Raw genomic sequence first — 16,320 nt, forward strand, 5'->3', positions numbered from 1 at the left:
ATGCATTTGCCTCAATTCTACAAGCATTTCCACAAAGCGTCTTTCTCCAGCTTCGTTAGCGTTTGTGTCCACAGTCGGAGTCGACACACTGTTGCTGTCGTCAGCCTTCTTAAAGAAGGAGCAATAGAAGCAGCTCCTGGTGCTCTTTGCACTGCATCGAGAGGACTGCTGCCTGAATCAGACAGTCGTGCGGGAGATGGGTGTCATGTGACTTCGCTTGCCTGTCCTGGGAGTTCTGGTTTGACTGCATCACTGCTGCCTATAGAAAATAATACCAGAACCAGGTCCCGGCTCCACTACACCACTGGGTCTTATTGCAACTGGAAAGCTAAAGTGAGTTGGAACCACAATGAATATCATACCCAGGAAGTAGCAGCAACTTCATTTGCATGAGTTGTCTTTGAAATATCTGTGGGTATAAAATGGCAATACATCAGAAGAGAATGGAGGGACAGCCACAATACTGCCAGTGCCAACAAGAGATACGTTAATGGATTTGGAAACCTTGGTTAGAGCTCCGTTAACAGCCTGGACCTCTCCTCCCTGTCTCACGCAGAGATATTTCTCTGTGCTTTATTTCCTCTGTCACTCCTTCTCCGATCAGCAGCATGAATATACGAGGACAGAAACTAAATTCAATTGGATTCTTTTACAGCTCTGTGTTAAATCACTAAACAAGCGCCGGGACAGAGAAGGGAAGAAAGATTGATGCTGGAAAAGAATGTATATTCGGCCGCTGGTTAGTCCCCTTGCCAGGCAGTTCAGAATCCTACACAGCCAAACGGATGAAAGCCAGTAAATGGCCTAAAAAGCTGGGCTTCGTTTGTGCTGGACTGATCCATCGATGATCCTGGAGGTATTGGGAGCTTCTCTGTCTGTGTCGCCTCTATGCCTGGTATTTATACTGTAGTAGGGTTAGAACTAGTTTGTTTTGTTATCTTACTAATTATCAATGTGTTTTTTCAGCTGTTACTCCAAGTGCAACCAACCGCTAACTACTCTCTTTTACAATGAGGTCAATTGTTGACCATGTGTTCCTTTCCCATGGATTTCTGCACATAAGAACATAAGAAAGTTTACAAACGAGAGGAGGCCATTCATCTTGCTCGTTTGGTTGTTAGTAGCTTATTGATCCCAGAATCTCATCAAGCAGCTTCTTGAAGGATCCCAGGGTGTCAGCTTCAACAACATTACTGGGGAGTTGGTTCCACACCCTCACAATTCTCTGTGTAAAAAAGTGCCTCCTATTTTCTGTTCTGAATGCCCCTTTATCTAATCTCCATTTGTGACCCCTGGTCCTTGTTTCTTTTTTCAGGTCAAAAAAGTCCCCTGGGTCGACATTGTCATGCTTCATCTCTCCAATCATTTTGACCCTACTCTACTTCTGCCAAAGTCTCCTCCTGCAAATTGGTTTAACATTACCGACACATTCTCTTTCCTATAACCTTTCCATTCTACACGGTGTTCCCAGATCACGCTCCCTCCTGCAACGACGCTGGTTTTCTGTTCTCACAATGCACCACTCATTTCAATCAGAGTGGCAGCGTTGTTGCAGGTGGGAGCGTGGACTGGATGCACAGCGATCCTTAGAAGAGAAATTGTTTTGCTCCTGCTGAGCGCTCCCAAGCAATTCTTTAGTGAATAATAACATCAAAACAACCAGGATTATATTGAAAAAGATATTGCTGCGATATGAACACCAAGGGACCAGGCAGAGAGAATGTGTTTAATTTACTCAGCTCTGGCCAAAAGCATTGCATCCCCCTATATAGAATGAACTCATTTTGCTTCATAAAGTCGAATGAAACCTGCTGAATAATGTTACCTTGACATGTTGAATTACACACTGAGTTTTCCCTATATGCTTAACAAAAAAACTGACGAATTGAAAAATGAGATTTCGAAATCCAACATGAAATACTACTGTACTACTATTATGGCTTCCGATAGACTTTTTTTGCGATATCATTTTGCAGTTTATTGATTACATGATGTTATATAAAATATCTAAATTATGTTCATATAGTTAACCTTTTTATTTTGTCTAAATGTTAAAATTCTAGGTGATGCAGAGCCTTTGCCCAGAGCTGTAAAGTGTAAGTACATGCTACTAGTTAATAAATTTTATTTCAAAGTTCCAGCAACTAAGTTGTTCCCTCATAGCTTCCTACTGTTTTCCTCTTGTAGAAACTCACATCTGCACAGAATTATTGATCTGGCCAGCGAGTGGCATGAAATCCACTCTGTAGATTTTCAGTACAGCATTTCAAGAACACAAGGGAGTTTGTCTTCTGATAAATTTTTAAAGCACTGAAGACTGCAGATCCCTGACTAATCTAAGCAGCTCAATTCCCCATTCCTTCAGTAGACAGCTCAGTGCCGACCAGACATCCGTCCGCTTGCTTGTTTTTCTGTGTGCCCTGGTTCCGTTTGATGTGTGATTTCATACAGACAGGTACAGGGGCGGAGCGTATGAATCATTTACGATCTGTTCAGCTTCTCAGGAATTTTAATGCTTCCTTGCTTCGATTCTGAATTGTTTTGAGGCAGATAGACTTTTTCTTACATTTTATTACAGAACGCCCAAGGTTACATCAGTCAAAATCAAGACTGGACAACAAAGCCTCCATAGCAAAGTCTGCAAAACAACTGGACTGTCTGAGCTAATGAGGGGTAGGTAACGTTTTTAAAGCCTGGGAAAGGAAACCTTTAAGAGCGCTTGTGAATACAAATATCACAGTTCTTGTTTTTGTGTTTAAAAAGCAGTTTGCTTGTATAAAATCACTTCTGTTCTTCAGTGTAGCTGATAAAGACAGGCCTAAGGGGAGTGTTATCACTCTGTTTATGAAGCTGCCGCCCCCATCTCCCTCTGTTAGACACAGAGTACGTGACGTAGCTCTGACAGCCGACGAGGGAGATGGCTGAGTGACAGCCGTTTACAATGGATCTCGAATGGAAAATCCAGAGGCAGCTGTTTGTAGTTAAAAATGCATCTGCCTGACATGCACCCTTGCGAGATTTACAAGCCAAAAGCTTTTTTTTTTTTTTTTAAATGGAGGCCACTTGCAACACACATACAGGCTGAAAGACAAAGTTAAAAAAAATTGAGCCCGGTTCTATTGAGACCCAGTGCCCAATATCACTTAAAGTAATTGCAGCTAATAAATTCATTTAATAAATATCATCTGTTTTCCACTTTCATCAGCTAAATAGGTCTCAAGTGTGCAGTTTCGAAAGAAACACATGTTATAACACATTTCACTGTAGCAGTGTCTTCTGGGTCAAAGCATGTTACAAAGGGAAACAGCTGATTGGTTATAAAATATTGAAAGAAAAGAAGCCACTGAAGGGATGGGGACAATCCAGATGAAATGACCCAGGTCCAAGACTGTCTAAATGCTGGAGGCTTGGTGGTCCAGTGGTTTAAGAAAGGGGTTTGTTACCAGGTTCCAGGTTCAATCCCCGTCTCAGCCGCTGACTCACTGTGTGACCCTGAGCAAGTCACTGAACCTCCTTATGCTCCGTCCTTCGGATGGTCCTATTGGAAGTGACTCTACAGCAGCAGAATGTTGATGAAGCATCGTTCACCCCCTAGTCTCTGTAAGTCGCTTTGGATAAAAGCGTCCGCTAAATAATCATCATAATAAATGCATGGCTTGCACACAGAGATTTCTTTAGCCTGGGGTAATACCATGTTTTACAATGGAAATCCGGGTTTTTGAGACCCATATATACAGCAGAGAACTCTGCCTTTCCAGTCCAGGTCTTTGTTTCAACCATGGCCTTAACTATTCAATTGAACCAATTAACCCTAAACCAATTAACCCTCAATTAAACCAATTCAACCGGAGTTCCCTGCAGTAACTGTCTGTCCAATTCTTTCTTACCTTTTAGTTTTTACCACCATAATCAATATATAGATGTTCTTCTTTACAAACTGCACATTTGAGAGCTAATGATATTGGAAAATTAAAGTATTTCCTTAGCTACAATTACTGAAATACCTTTAATACAAAACCAAAAAAAAATACTCAGACAATACGAGTTTCAGCGCACCCCTTAAGAAGACACCATTAAAGAGGGAAAAGAGCAGAAAGCAACGTTCAAATGCTAAGCTGTGCTGCTGCTCAGCTTTCCACAGATCTCGTCACTGGCCCACGGCGTTGAGGGTGTTCCTCTCACAGGAGTACATGCTAGGTCAGGTCATTACAGAACAGCAAAATTTTCCACTAGCGTCTCTCCGTCGCCTTCCGTTCCTCAACTGTCAATCTGAAGGTATTTCCTCCAGATTCGCAATACAATTTCATTCTGATGATCTGAGGCTGGGTCCACCCAGGGAACCCAAAGAGCTGTCAAAATCAGCCTTGGCTTGCTGCTCTGCAGGACCATCTGAGAGACACTGCAGTTAGCCGGTCGACCTCAAGGTCCTTCCTTAAGTAGTGAGAAAGAGTTTCAATGGGATGACTAGCACCGAAAATGGTATCCTATTTTGATATGCCAATGGACTTCCAATGGGATAAACTCATCCTGTCGTGGTCCCAGCAGTATATGTGTGCTACCATATCAGGATTCCTGGACTGCACACCATGTGGTGCTGTCATTGATGGTAATGCACTGGTCTGTGGAACAGGGTGATGTCATCTTCCCCATGGTCTACATGGTCTATGACAAGCTTCATTGCTCTACTGTGCAGAATTGAATCTGAGGGAAAAGACGTTCTGTGTTGCAGAGTCCAGATATTGCGGTTGGTTCTGGTGGTCTGGTCTTGTGCATTGTACTATGGAATGTGGTCTACAGATATGATGTATGTACACTCCATTCACTGAAGGGTTCAGAATTCAAGTCGCCCATTATATCATTTTTGAATTAATCGGTGTTGTTGTTTTCTTTTTCTTTCATTGATTTGAAATGTCATTTTTATCATTTCGGTCAGATTAGTCATTGTGGGAGGTTCATTGTTAAGTTGTGGACTTTGCAGTTCCATGAACGGTTTGTCTGTCACATGCTGGATGAAAGGACTAAAACAGGTACGCTACAAATCAGATCCTCCAGCAATCGCAGAATAAAAATCCCAAACAGTCTTATTGTGAAAAGGCAAAGTCTCTCTCTCTCTCGCTTTGCCTCTCTCTCTCTCTCTCTCGCTTTGCCTCTCTCCCTCTCCCCCCTCTCTCTCGCTTTGCCTCTCTCTCTCTCTCACTTTGCCTCTCCCTCTCTCTCCTCTCTCTCTCTCTCTCTCGCTTTGCCTCTCTCCCTCTCCCCCCTCTCTCTCGCTTTGCCTCTCTCCCCCTCTCTCTCTCTCTCGCTTTGCCTCTCTCTCTCTCCCCCTCTCTCTCTCTCTCGCTTTGCCTGTCTCTCCCTCTCTCTCTCCCCCTCTCTCTCTTTCTCTCGCTTTGCCTCTCTCCCTCCCTCTCTCTCTCTCTCCCCCTCTCTCTCCTCTCTCTCCCCCCTCTCTCTCTCTCACTCTCTCCCTCTCTCTCTCCCCCTCTCTCTCTCTCTCTCGCTCTCTCCCTCTCTCTCTCTCCCCCTCTCTCTCTCCCCCTCTTTCCCCCCTCTCTCTGTCTCTCTCTCTCTCCCACTCTCTCTCTCCCTCGCTCTCTCTCTCTAGGCATTGAGGCTGACTGATCCGTTACGAGCAGTGGATGCCTTGGAGACCTCGGTGCTGACGGTGGAGAGCGGGAAGCTCTCGTAGCTCTCGGGGGTCCCTCCGCAGCGGCAGCGGTACAGGATGGACTTGACCTCCTTCTGGAAGTTGCTGTTGAGGAACCCGTAGAGGACGGGATTGACGCAGGTGGAGGCCATGGCGGTGAGGTGGCAGAAGGAGAAGATGAGGTTGTGCTGGCATGCGGGGATGGCCAGGTGGTTCCAGTCGAAGAGCGTGTTGAAGACGTTGAGGGGTAGCCAGCAGAGGGCAAAGACCGCCACAATGGAGGCCAGCATGACGTTGACCCGGCAGCTGTTCCTCCTGCCCGACTTCCGCCCACCGCTGCAATCCCTGGAGCGCTCCACCATATCCTTTCTCCGCCGGAGCCTCAGGAAGATGCGGAGATAGCAGAGGAGAACCAGGGAGAGGGGCAGGCAGTACTGGAAGAGGAGGAGGCAGGTAGCGTAGGCCAGGCGGTGCTTCTCCGAGGGCCAGAGCTCCATGCAGGCAAAGTGGTCCGGGAAAGGATCAAAGGACAGGCTGAGATTCTGGAAAGGGGCGTCCGTCAGGATGTTGAAGGACAGGAAGGGCAAGGAGATGAAGCAGGCTACCAACCAGGTGACGGCCACCGCCAGGTAGGAGTGGCCAACCACCGGTTTCCAGCCCGTGGGGTTGATGATGAGCTGGTGCCTCTCCAGGGCAATGAGGACCAGGGAGAAGATGGAAACGGTGACCGACATGCACTGGACGAAGGGGGTGACCTTGCACAGCACCTCCCCCAGGATCCAGCGGTCCATCAGAGTGTAGATGACGGTGACGGGCAGGCACACGATACACATGAGGATGTCGGAGCAGGAGAGGTTGGCGATGAGGATGTTGGTGACGTTCCGCATCTCCTTCTGCCGCGAGATGACGAACACCAGGCAGGTGTTGCCGATCAGCCCCACGGCGATCACCGTGCTGTAGGCGACGATCAGGAAGGTGGTCCCCGCGACAGAGCTCCTGCACTGGCTGGCTTCCAGGAAATCTTCCCAGGCTTGGGCGCTGTTCCTCCGGCCGGTGCTGTTCAGGTAAAGCAGCTTTGGTAGCTCCATGGCTCCAGGACTCTGGCGTTGAGTGGCTGGGTTTAGTGGGTGGATCTGATGTTCAGGATGTGGTTTTACTGGGACAGGAGCCTCATAGGAGACCCCGCGGGTCTTCCAGCTACAGGCTGCATCGTCGCTGCTGAAAAACAAAAAGGTCTGGTTTAGATTTGTGATTCACATAAAGATAAATGTATTCTTTTTATTACAGGACCATGTTATACCACTAACAAAACCTGACAAAAATAACCACAGCCAATACTTTAAGCCCAGCACAGAAACCAGGACCAGAGGACACACAGTTGGAAATGAAGCGGAGACAGACTTAGGACAGAAGGTAAGAGACACTTTTTACTTGAATGGATAACCAAGCCATGTTGTCGATGCTGAATCAATCTGATTCTTTGAGATGCTACTTGAAGTTTTGGGATCAATAAGCTTCTAAGAACCAGACAAGCAGGACATGTTAATGTTACCATGTCTCTTCCATTAATTGGGATTATTTAGTTCAAAAACTAATATGAGTGGGACGGGTGGTAGTACGTCACAACACTGACCAATCATGCGACGAAGGGGGCGTAAACATGAAATCCACACCCGGGGTGAGCAGGCTTCTCCGTGCTTTAATATTCTCCTTTCAGTTTTTTTTTTAGAGCTCCAAAGAATCCTCAGCCCTTTCAGTTTTGTAAACAAATGAACGCGACCTTAGCCACAAGGCATGCTGGGAAAGAACCGCCAACATCCCTCAAACTCGCATTGTGTGGAAACTGAGTCTTTTCCCTCGACTAGACTATCGATGGGTCGACGGGGGTTCAGGAGGAATGGGGGAGGACCCGGATCAGTTGGGACTGGCGCTCATGGAAACGAGGTATTAGAAAAAGGAATTGGGATCCCGATCCCAGTGCGTTATCCAGTAGAAATCCTAGCATAAACATGAGCACTGCCAGCAACACAATGGATTTTGAACTCAGTTTGACACGGCCACACACCATTGCATTGCCATTGTCCTAGTCACATTATTTTTTATGAATTGAAGATGGTATTTTTCCAAATGTTCTTTGCTTGAAAGCACTAAAATACAATAGAACACAAAGAAAATTGTCACCGCCACAGAGATTTAAAAAAAAGCCATCAAACTGACAATTTCTGTGCGTCTTGGCCTTTCAGTGGTTGCCATTACCTTTCTCCGCCTGTTCTTTTGTAATCTAAAAGTCTGTCAGGGTTTGAAGTATCTGGAATGACCCTGCATTGAAATGCAGCACGGAAAGGCGGCTGGCTTTCTCATAAGCCACAGATCGTCTGGGAGTGATAGTGCTGTTCTGTTAATGCAGATTGCTGTAAGCAAAAAGCTCAGAGGATTACTTTGTAGCAATTTGTTTTTGCATTTAAGGGTCTTTTGTTTCCTCTTCTGCACATCTTTGGTGTCATTTTTTTGTTTGTTTTAAGTGTGTAGAAAAAAAATACTGAAAATTAAAAATGTGAGTTTCTGTGAACAAAAACCTTGCATCCACCGTAACATAATCTGAGGTAAATGGTCTGTAAAGAAGAATTCAAATAGAGACTGGAAAAGATCTGTATCATTAACCCCTTAAGTACCAAATTTCAAATCAGAAGACAGGCTGTATTTAATGAATGTGATGCATTCAAAGTCAATATTTCTACACAGAAAAAAAAAATCGAAATCCTTCATTTCGGCTACAAACGGCTGCTTCTTATTTTGAGGACAGTCAAGTTCAGTCCATATTGAGAGAGAGAGAGAGAGAGAGAGAGAGAGAGAATTCAAAATCAGCAAACAGCTCTATCAAGGAGAATTAGGATCCAACAGGATACTTATCAACCGCTAGAAGTACTTGATGAAGAAGGAAAGTCATGGATAAACTGAGCACTCGCTATTTTAATAATTAGCTACATTATTACAATCTATACACACAAACAGTGCTCGCTCGCTGAGAGACCCCGATACACCCATCACCCCTGCAATTTTCTAAAGAGGGAGCACTAATAATCTTTATGAGATCTTCAGTTACACTTCAGCCTTCTCTCTGCTCATCCTGATCTGAAAGCAGAGTGCAGTCACAGGCTCTAGGGTTATAATTCCTTACCCTTCAGAATTTCTTGCCATTAAAACTGTCAAGCACATGACATGATTCAAAATTACTTGCAGTGGGTGATACAAACAACACAGCCCTGTTTTTGTTATACAGTATCACACATAATATTTTATCCCTGGAGACGGTCCCTGTGCAATCATCTAGCAATGCATTGGTTTTGCAAAAGCCATAACATGTTACAACCAAACAAAGGGACTAAATAAGAGCCTCTGTAATGGGATTGAGCTCCACCGGGCCAGCAGTATTGATCGCGTGGCTGGAGCGTGAGGGTAGTTTATTCTGATTGACATCTACTGATTGAGATTTCAAGAAGCGCAGCTGGCATGAACGAGACTGCACGGAGGTCTGGATGCACACCCTGCTCGGGAGAGGAGGAGGAGGAGGGAGGGGTTACATTGCATGCAACAATTTGGAAAACTCTGAAACAGAAAGACGCAATCCTCCAAGAAGCAATGGCAGCGTTTTAAAAAGTAACGGCATGCAATCTCAGAAAAAACTTCAATAAAAATGCTATTAACAAGAAATCAATTAATAAATACTTTTAGGGAAACCCCGTGTAAGTTATCCGTGTGGCTGTTCGATCAAAGAGCTGGGAAGTATTTTTTTTTTCAGTTTGCATGTCATCGCTCACAAATACGTTGCCCTTGTTTTTTTTTTGCAGGATTCGCTCTTTCTTTGGTGGTTTGTCAATCTTTTTATTGATTTATGCATGCAATGTTTTTGGCTACATAATATGTGCATCACCTGATGGAATTAACTCATTTTGCTTCATCAAGTCGATTGAAACCTGCTGTTATGTTAACATATTGAATTGCATACCGCGTTGTAGTTTTACATATACTTAACGATGACAAAAATTGAAAAAATGTGACATTTTATTCAACACAGCTGGTAAATAGATGAAGACAGATGAAGAGCGAGGTTACTGTTCCCTCGAGAACGCTCTGTTACAATGACAGCCTCGTTCTCGCACTCACACACATCTCAGAGGTGTTAATATCCCTCTCCAAACACCTTGGTATTCATTACCTATCCTCTGACCGGGTGAGTGTGTCAAACAATCCAGCTGCATTGAAATACAATTTGAGAGCCGCGTTCCTGGCGCAGAAGCCCCTTTAAGCCAATCAGAGCGCGTGTTTCACCTGTTTTTATTACATGGCGCATTAATAAAGAAACCGAATGATGACGTCATCTGTACCATGTTGAATTTCGATATTGGTATAGCTGACGTCATTATTAGTATTTATTTCTTAGCTTACAATTGACTTACAATTGTTACAAGATATCACATTATTTTTACATACAATTACATTATTTTTTTACATACAATTACCCATTTATACAGTTGGGTTTTTACTGGAGCAATCTTGGTAAAGTACCTTGCTCAAGGGCACAGCAGCAGTGTCCCCACACCTGGGATTGAACCCACGACCCTCCGGTCAAGAGTCCAGAGCCCTAACCACTACTCCACACTGCTGCTCATCTGCTTTCAATCCATCATACCTGATGCGGCCTCTCTCGGAATCTATAACTGCAAAGTGGTTACGTCACGATCACCCTAGACACATCTTATGAAGTAAAAAAAAAAGGCATTTTTAGCTGAAGGTTTTAGGTTCACAAGAACACGTGCGGCAGCCGACACTAAAAAAAACCAGCTGGACTCCTTCAAGCCAGCCTGCCAAAGACATTTTTTAATTTAAGTTTGAAACGCACAAATCGCCCGCCCGCTGTTCCAGAGCTCGGCAGAGTATTAAAATCTCCACAGGTAACCCGCGCCGGGTAAATATTTCTCCTCCCTCCGGGGACTTTCTCTGCTTCATCAATACCGCGCTCCGACTCTGAGGCTTCAGAACCGACAGGCTGGTAGAGTGCACTCGACTCCGCAGGGCATTAAAACAATAACTACAAGCATGGCAGTGCCCCCCCCCGCACCCCCCCGCACCCCGCTCTAAAGCGGTACCATAACAACCAACAGGCGGGATCGGTGTACGCAAGTCCAGGGTCAATGCTGGTGTAATAACTGCACATGCAGTACCTGACAGGTGTGTAATATAAATCAAATCGAGTCAGGTTATACGTAAATATAATCCGAAACGTATATGAGGAGTGTGTGATACAAGTTTGATGAAGCTGCCAAGTCTAGGTAGAGACAGACAGACAGACACAGACAGAGAGACAGACAGATGGACGGACACAGTTAAGCTTACTTACAATGTCACATTATTATTATTATTATTATTATTATTAGGATAGCTACTTTGTTTTGCCATACATACACCAGCTTCTTAAGCTTTAGTGCTGACCTCAAATTATTTATTCAAAATAATAATAATAATAATAATAATAATAATAATAATAATAATAATAATAATAATATAAAGTCTATTTTGCAAGCCTGTGTTTAATAATGTATGCCACATCATTGCATATTTTTTTAAGCGCGCCTTTTCTTTGTGTGTCGGGTTTGAAACATAATGCGAGAGATATTCGGAAGACAGTCAGAAAATAACAGCTAAATCATATAATATACTGCGCTCTGTCTTGCTCCTACGCATTATCTCATAGGCTGCTCTATAATGCAATTATATCACATTTGATTGATTATGATAAAATATACCAGTTGTCTCAAGTTGTACTTTATTACTATCATTTATGCTGTCGCCTTGCATTGAAGCTAGACACGGCTTTTAATTTAAATTATCTATATTAATCCTCATTCTAAATAGAATTAAACATTCCAATTCCTATACCACATTCACAGATGTAAGTACATCTTGAGCAGTCTTCAAATAAAAACACACCATGGCATTTCCGTGCAAAGAGACACACGCAGAAAAAAACAAATGCATCGAAAACAGAGCTGATATTTACCGTGAATCAGAGCAGGGTTGCTTCTCAAGAAATGTTACTTCAGCATCCAGCCGTGCTGTCGGCAACAGCAAAAACCAACGTCCCTTGGCTGAGTCGCGTCTCTGCAGGGAACTCGCACTGCGAGTCCAGCCGCCGGCTCGCCTTTATAAAGCCCAGACCCCCGCGCGCAAGGAGTTTGAAAAGAGGCTGGCAGCTTTAGAATCTGAAAGCAGACGCTTTCTTAAAGGAATACAAACCAACGAATTAAAGAACTGAGAGCAGGCCGGCAACTCACAGCTGCGCACATTCAACCGTAAAATATATATTAGTCTTCATCCGGACAGATCGCTGGTTTTCTTTTTTGGTGCAAGCAACGGGGTCCCGTTATAAAGACCACAGCTTAGAAAAATGGCCATTTCTTTGGTTTACATTGTGGTGGTTTTGCTGCGCTAAAGCACAGAAACCTTGCAGATGATCTCCATAACCTCCTAACGCTGCAGGTTTGCGCCTCTTTACACTGCAGTGAAATGATCTGGGTTAGAATTCAGCATGGCTGTAATCCTTACTATGACCAGCAGGGGGTGCCATTGCACCCCCAAACCCCCCCCCCCCCCCCCCCCTTAAGACCGTGCTTAAGACGTTTTTAAACAGAAAAGACACTTTCTTATCAGTCTGATGAAGCCATTACATAATTAAATACCGCTGGGTTAGTGCAATATCAAGAAAAGAGATCCAGAAATGAAATGTTCCTTGTGAAAGTCTTTGGCTCATTTTCAACTAGACGGCCTTGCTTTGCTGTATCTGGGTGTTTCATGACCCAGTGGGGCAGTGCCACTCATCTCCTCGCTCCGTTTCTCAGTAGAATCACAGCGAGCGCAGTGCGCCTGTGGCTGTCAGCTGGAACCGAAGAACAGCGTCTGAACTCAACCGAAATAATTTACCAGTCAGGGGAATCGGGTTTGAATGCGATTACTGCGGTCACAGTGAAGTCAGTCTGTCAGTACCACGCATCCACCATCACAGCCTACTGCATCTTATATTCTCAAAAGCTTCTGCTAAGTAATACTAAGCTGCATAATAATCGGATAAGCGGTTCTCCAGACCTGTGCAAAGACACACAGTGGGATGGATGAAGGACAGGCACACACCTCCATCAGTCCCAGAATAGGATGTTCTCGGTATCTATGCTACATCATTTCCATGAGACTCACAAACAAAAACAAACACATTATCTCGTATTAAATATTTAATTAGCTAATTACAGCCGCGTTTTATTGCCCATGTAGATCCCCAGTCAGTTTGCCGGCGTTGCATTTTAATACACTTGCAAGACAATATCAATTTTTTTTTTAATATTGTGTGGTTTATGAACAGATAACCCAGCGGCACTGAGTTATACTTTCAGAGCCTAACCCTTTCATCAATGCAATCTCCTATTACCGATACCCTCCTAATGATTCATATACTTTTCACTGAATTTAAATAAAGGAATATCCTTATGTGAGGTCACCGTGCATTTGCGTCTTCCATATGTCTTCAAACACAGAGCCCTATGAGGTCGCCATGCACGAAAGGGTTAATGATGCTGCGATGGGAAGTGTGATCCGTTCATTCAGAGCAGATGTACCAGGGTGGCTCCTGATCATGTCAATATTAAACCTAAACAAGGGGCGTTGTGAACCCCAGGACCGGGTGCAGCAGGGCGGGCTAGCGTGAGTTTCTAGCTCTCACAGTGTTTCCATATTTTGACATACAGTGGTTTGAACAGGAGGTTATTTGCCATGTCTCAGCTGGAGAGAGGATGAGAGGCGGTAATAAGTCATCAGTCCCCGGTGAGCTTTTTAAATTGGATCAAAATGAAGATTGCCATCCAAGGGCTTTATTAAGAAGCCGTCTCGCTGAGATGGCCAGTTTTGATTTAAAATCCAGTTTGAGTTGTCTCTTAATCATGTCTTCGAGACAAAGGGACGCTTTTTTAAAAAAAAATAAAAGAAATCGAAATCTTTTGCTACTGCATCTTAATCCTTAGTGTTGCTGAATAAATATTCGACAAGTATAATAAAGCGATCACAGCGTGTGGTCAGCTCAGCTGATCAGAACGCGAATCAGAAACAGATCTCATGGGCTCCAGTGAAGACGACGTGGGGAAAAACAGACCTCTAGTCTAACGGTTTGCATTTCTGAAGTTTCTTTGAGCATTTCTGACATAACCCTATTCAAATTCATCTTGTAAAAGTGAATTCATGTATTACGGTGTTTTGCTGTTATATGTACTGTATGTGTCGCACCAGCCACATTGTTCCATATATCCGGAGAATCGCTTATCCGACTGTCATGAAATCTGGCATGCACATTAAATAGCATAACTTCTTGAGAATATCATACTGTGGGGATATAGTGGGGCTGTTTGTCTGGCACTCTTTCAAAGGGAGACGGTTGATAATGTTAATAAAGCTAACACGAGATAAGAACATTGATTTCAAAGTACTCCCAGTCACCTGGATCTGTCAAACACAGTAGAAGTAGGAAGTGAGGCGTAGGATATAACCGCAATCGAATCAACACTGACATCCTGACTGAAGATGTTCCTTTTCTGAAACGGGAGTAATTTAATTATCGCGCTGCGTCCGCCTCTCTGCTGCTCTGTCATCCCAGAGGCACGCCACCCCCCCACACACACTGAGACACACACAGACACACACACACACACAGACACACACACACACACACAGACACACACGCACACACAGACACAGAGACAGACACACAGACACACACGCACAGACACACACACACACACATACGCACGCACAGACACACCATACGCACGCACAGACACACACACGCACGGACAGACACACACACGCACAGATACACACACATACACGCACAGACACAGTGGCAGACACACACAGACACACACACAGAGACAGACGCACACACACGCAGAGACACTCACACACAGACACACACACACACGCACGCACACACAGACACACACACGCACACACATGCAGAGACAGACACACACACAGACACACACACAGACGCACACACTCGCAGAGACACTCACACACAGACACACACACGCACACACACACACACAGAGACACACACACAGACACACACACAGACACAGAGACAGACACACACACAGACACACACAGACACATGCACACACGCACAGACACAGACGCACAGACACACACACAGACACGCACACGCAGACCCACACACACACAGACAGACACACACACAGACACACACGCACACACAGACACAGAGACAGACACACAGACACACACGCAGAGACACTCACACACAGACACACACAGACACACACACACACGCACACACAGACACACACACGCACACACACAGGCAGGTAAGCTTTCCAGACCGCACCGTACCTGCTGCTTTGCACATTCACAAAACCCTTAGCACTCAAAAAAACATTAGCACTCAATGAAGTTAGTTACCAAATCAGAAATGAGCAACTCACACATTTCATCTAGAAGCTGGGGACTAATCTTAAACAGCATCCCAGCCGTAACTGTTAAAGTCAATAGTGCTACGTTTAGAAATACTGAAATAAACGTCATACTGTCAACGGCAAATTGCGACTAGAACAGCTCTTTCTCAATGTCTTTGATAGAGACACATGCAGAGACACACACTCACAGACCAACGGTGTAGTGAAATATTATTATACAAATTCACCTTTTATTTGTATGCTGCACTTCTAGTAATGCATTTGTGCAATGGGTGTGATTCTGATCAGGACTAGAGTTTTCTAAGAGGGGTGATGCCGGCTTTGCTACGGGAGAGGGCCGCTCAGATGCTTTTACATCCCAGGATCCTAATCTCTGCCATTCATCTTCTTTATCTGGGGAGAATGACAGCAAGCAGAAATCAAGAGAGTTCATTACACCGCAGAGAAGAGAGGAGGGAGAGGGAGAGGGAGGAGGGAGAGAGAGAGGGAGAGAGACAGGGAGGAGGGAGAGAGGGAGGAGGGAGAGAGAGGGAGAGGGAGAGGGAGAGAGAGAGGGAGAGAGACAGGGAGGAGGGAGAGGGAGAGAGAGAGAGGGAGAGGGAGGAGGGAGAGAGGGAGGAGGGAGAGAGAGGGAGAGGGAGAGGGGGAGAGAGAGAGGGAGAGAGACAGGGAGGAGGGAGAGGAGAGGGAGAGGGAGAGGGAGAGGGAGAGGGAGAGGGAGAGGGAGAGAGGACAGGGAGAGGGAGAGGGAGAGGGAGAGGGAGAGGGAGAGGGAGAGAGAGAGGGAGGAGGGAGAGGGAGAGGGAGAGGGAGAGGGAGAGAGACAGGGAGGAGGGAGGAGGGAGAGAGAGAGGGGAGAGAGAGAGGGAGAGGGAGAGGGAGAGAGAGGGAGAGAGAGAGGGAGAGAGAGAGGGAGAGAGAGAGGGAGGAGGGAGAGGGAGAGAGAGAGGGAGGGAGAGGGAGAGAGAGAGGGAGGAGGGAGAGGGAGAGGGAGAGGGAGGAGGGAGGAGGGAGGAGGGAGAGGGAGAGGGAGAGGGAGAGGAGGAGGGAGGAGGGAGAGGGAGAGGGAGAGGGAGAGGGAGAGGGAGAGGGAGGAGGGAGGAGGGAGGAGGGAGAGGGAGGAGGGAGGAGGGAGGAGGGAGG

At 45.4% G+C, this 16,320-nt stretch overlaps 1 protein-coding gene and 1 long non-coding RNA gene across 2 annotated transcripts; one reads left to right on the forward strand and one right to left on the reverse strand.

Moving 5' to 3' along the window:
• The first annotated feature begins 2,538 nt into the window (after positions 1-2,538).
• Positions 2,539-8,196, forward strand: LOC131720987 (uncharacterized). Its single transcript, XR_009319798.1, has 3 exons — positions 2,539-2,673; positions 6,935-7,060; positions 7,365-8,196. It is a non-coding gene; the product is annotated as an uncharacterized LOC131720987 (long non-coding RNA).
• Positions 5,500-12,185, reverse strand: LOC117968933 (neuropeptide Y receptor type 1-like). Its single transcript, XM_034916791.2, has 2 exons — positions 11,706-12,185; positions 5,500-6,865 (listed from the first exon to the last, which is right to left on the reverse strand). The coding sequence occupies exon 2, from the start codon at positions 6,733-6,735 to the stop codon at positions 5,602-5,604; it is 1,134 nt and encodes a 377-aa protein (XP_034772682.1). The 5' UTR covers positions 6,736-6,865; positions 11,706-12,185; the 3' UTR covers positions 5,500-5,601.
• Between the last annotated feature and the right edge of the window lie 4,135 nt (positions 12,186-16,320).

The sequence above is a fragment of the Acipenser ruthenus genome, chromosome 46 (genome assembly GCF_902713425.1).
Source record: "Acipenser ruthenus chromosome 46, fAciRut3.2 maternal haplotype, whole genome shotgun sequence".
Lineage (NCBI taxonomy): Eukaryota > Metazoa > Chordata > Actinopteri > Acipenseriformes > Acipenseridae > Acipenser > Acipenser ruthenus.

Bases quoted from the DNA above. Each gene is read 5' to 3' on its own strand.
- LOC117968933 (XM_034916791.2), bottom strand. From the start codon at position 6,735: ATGGAGCTACCAAAGCTGCTTTACCTGAACAGCACCGGCCGGAGGAAC.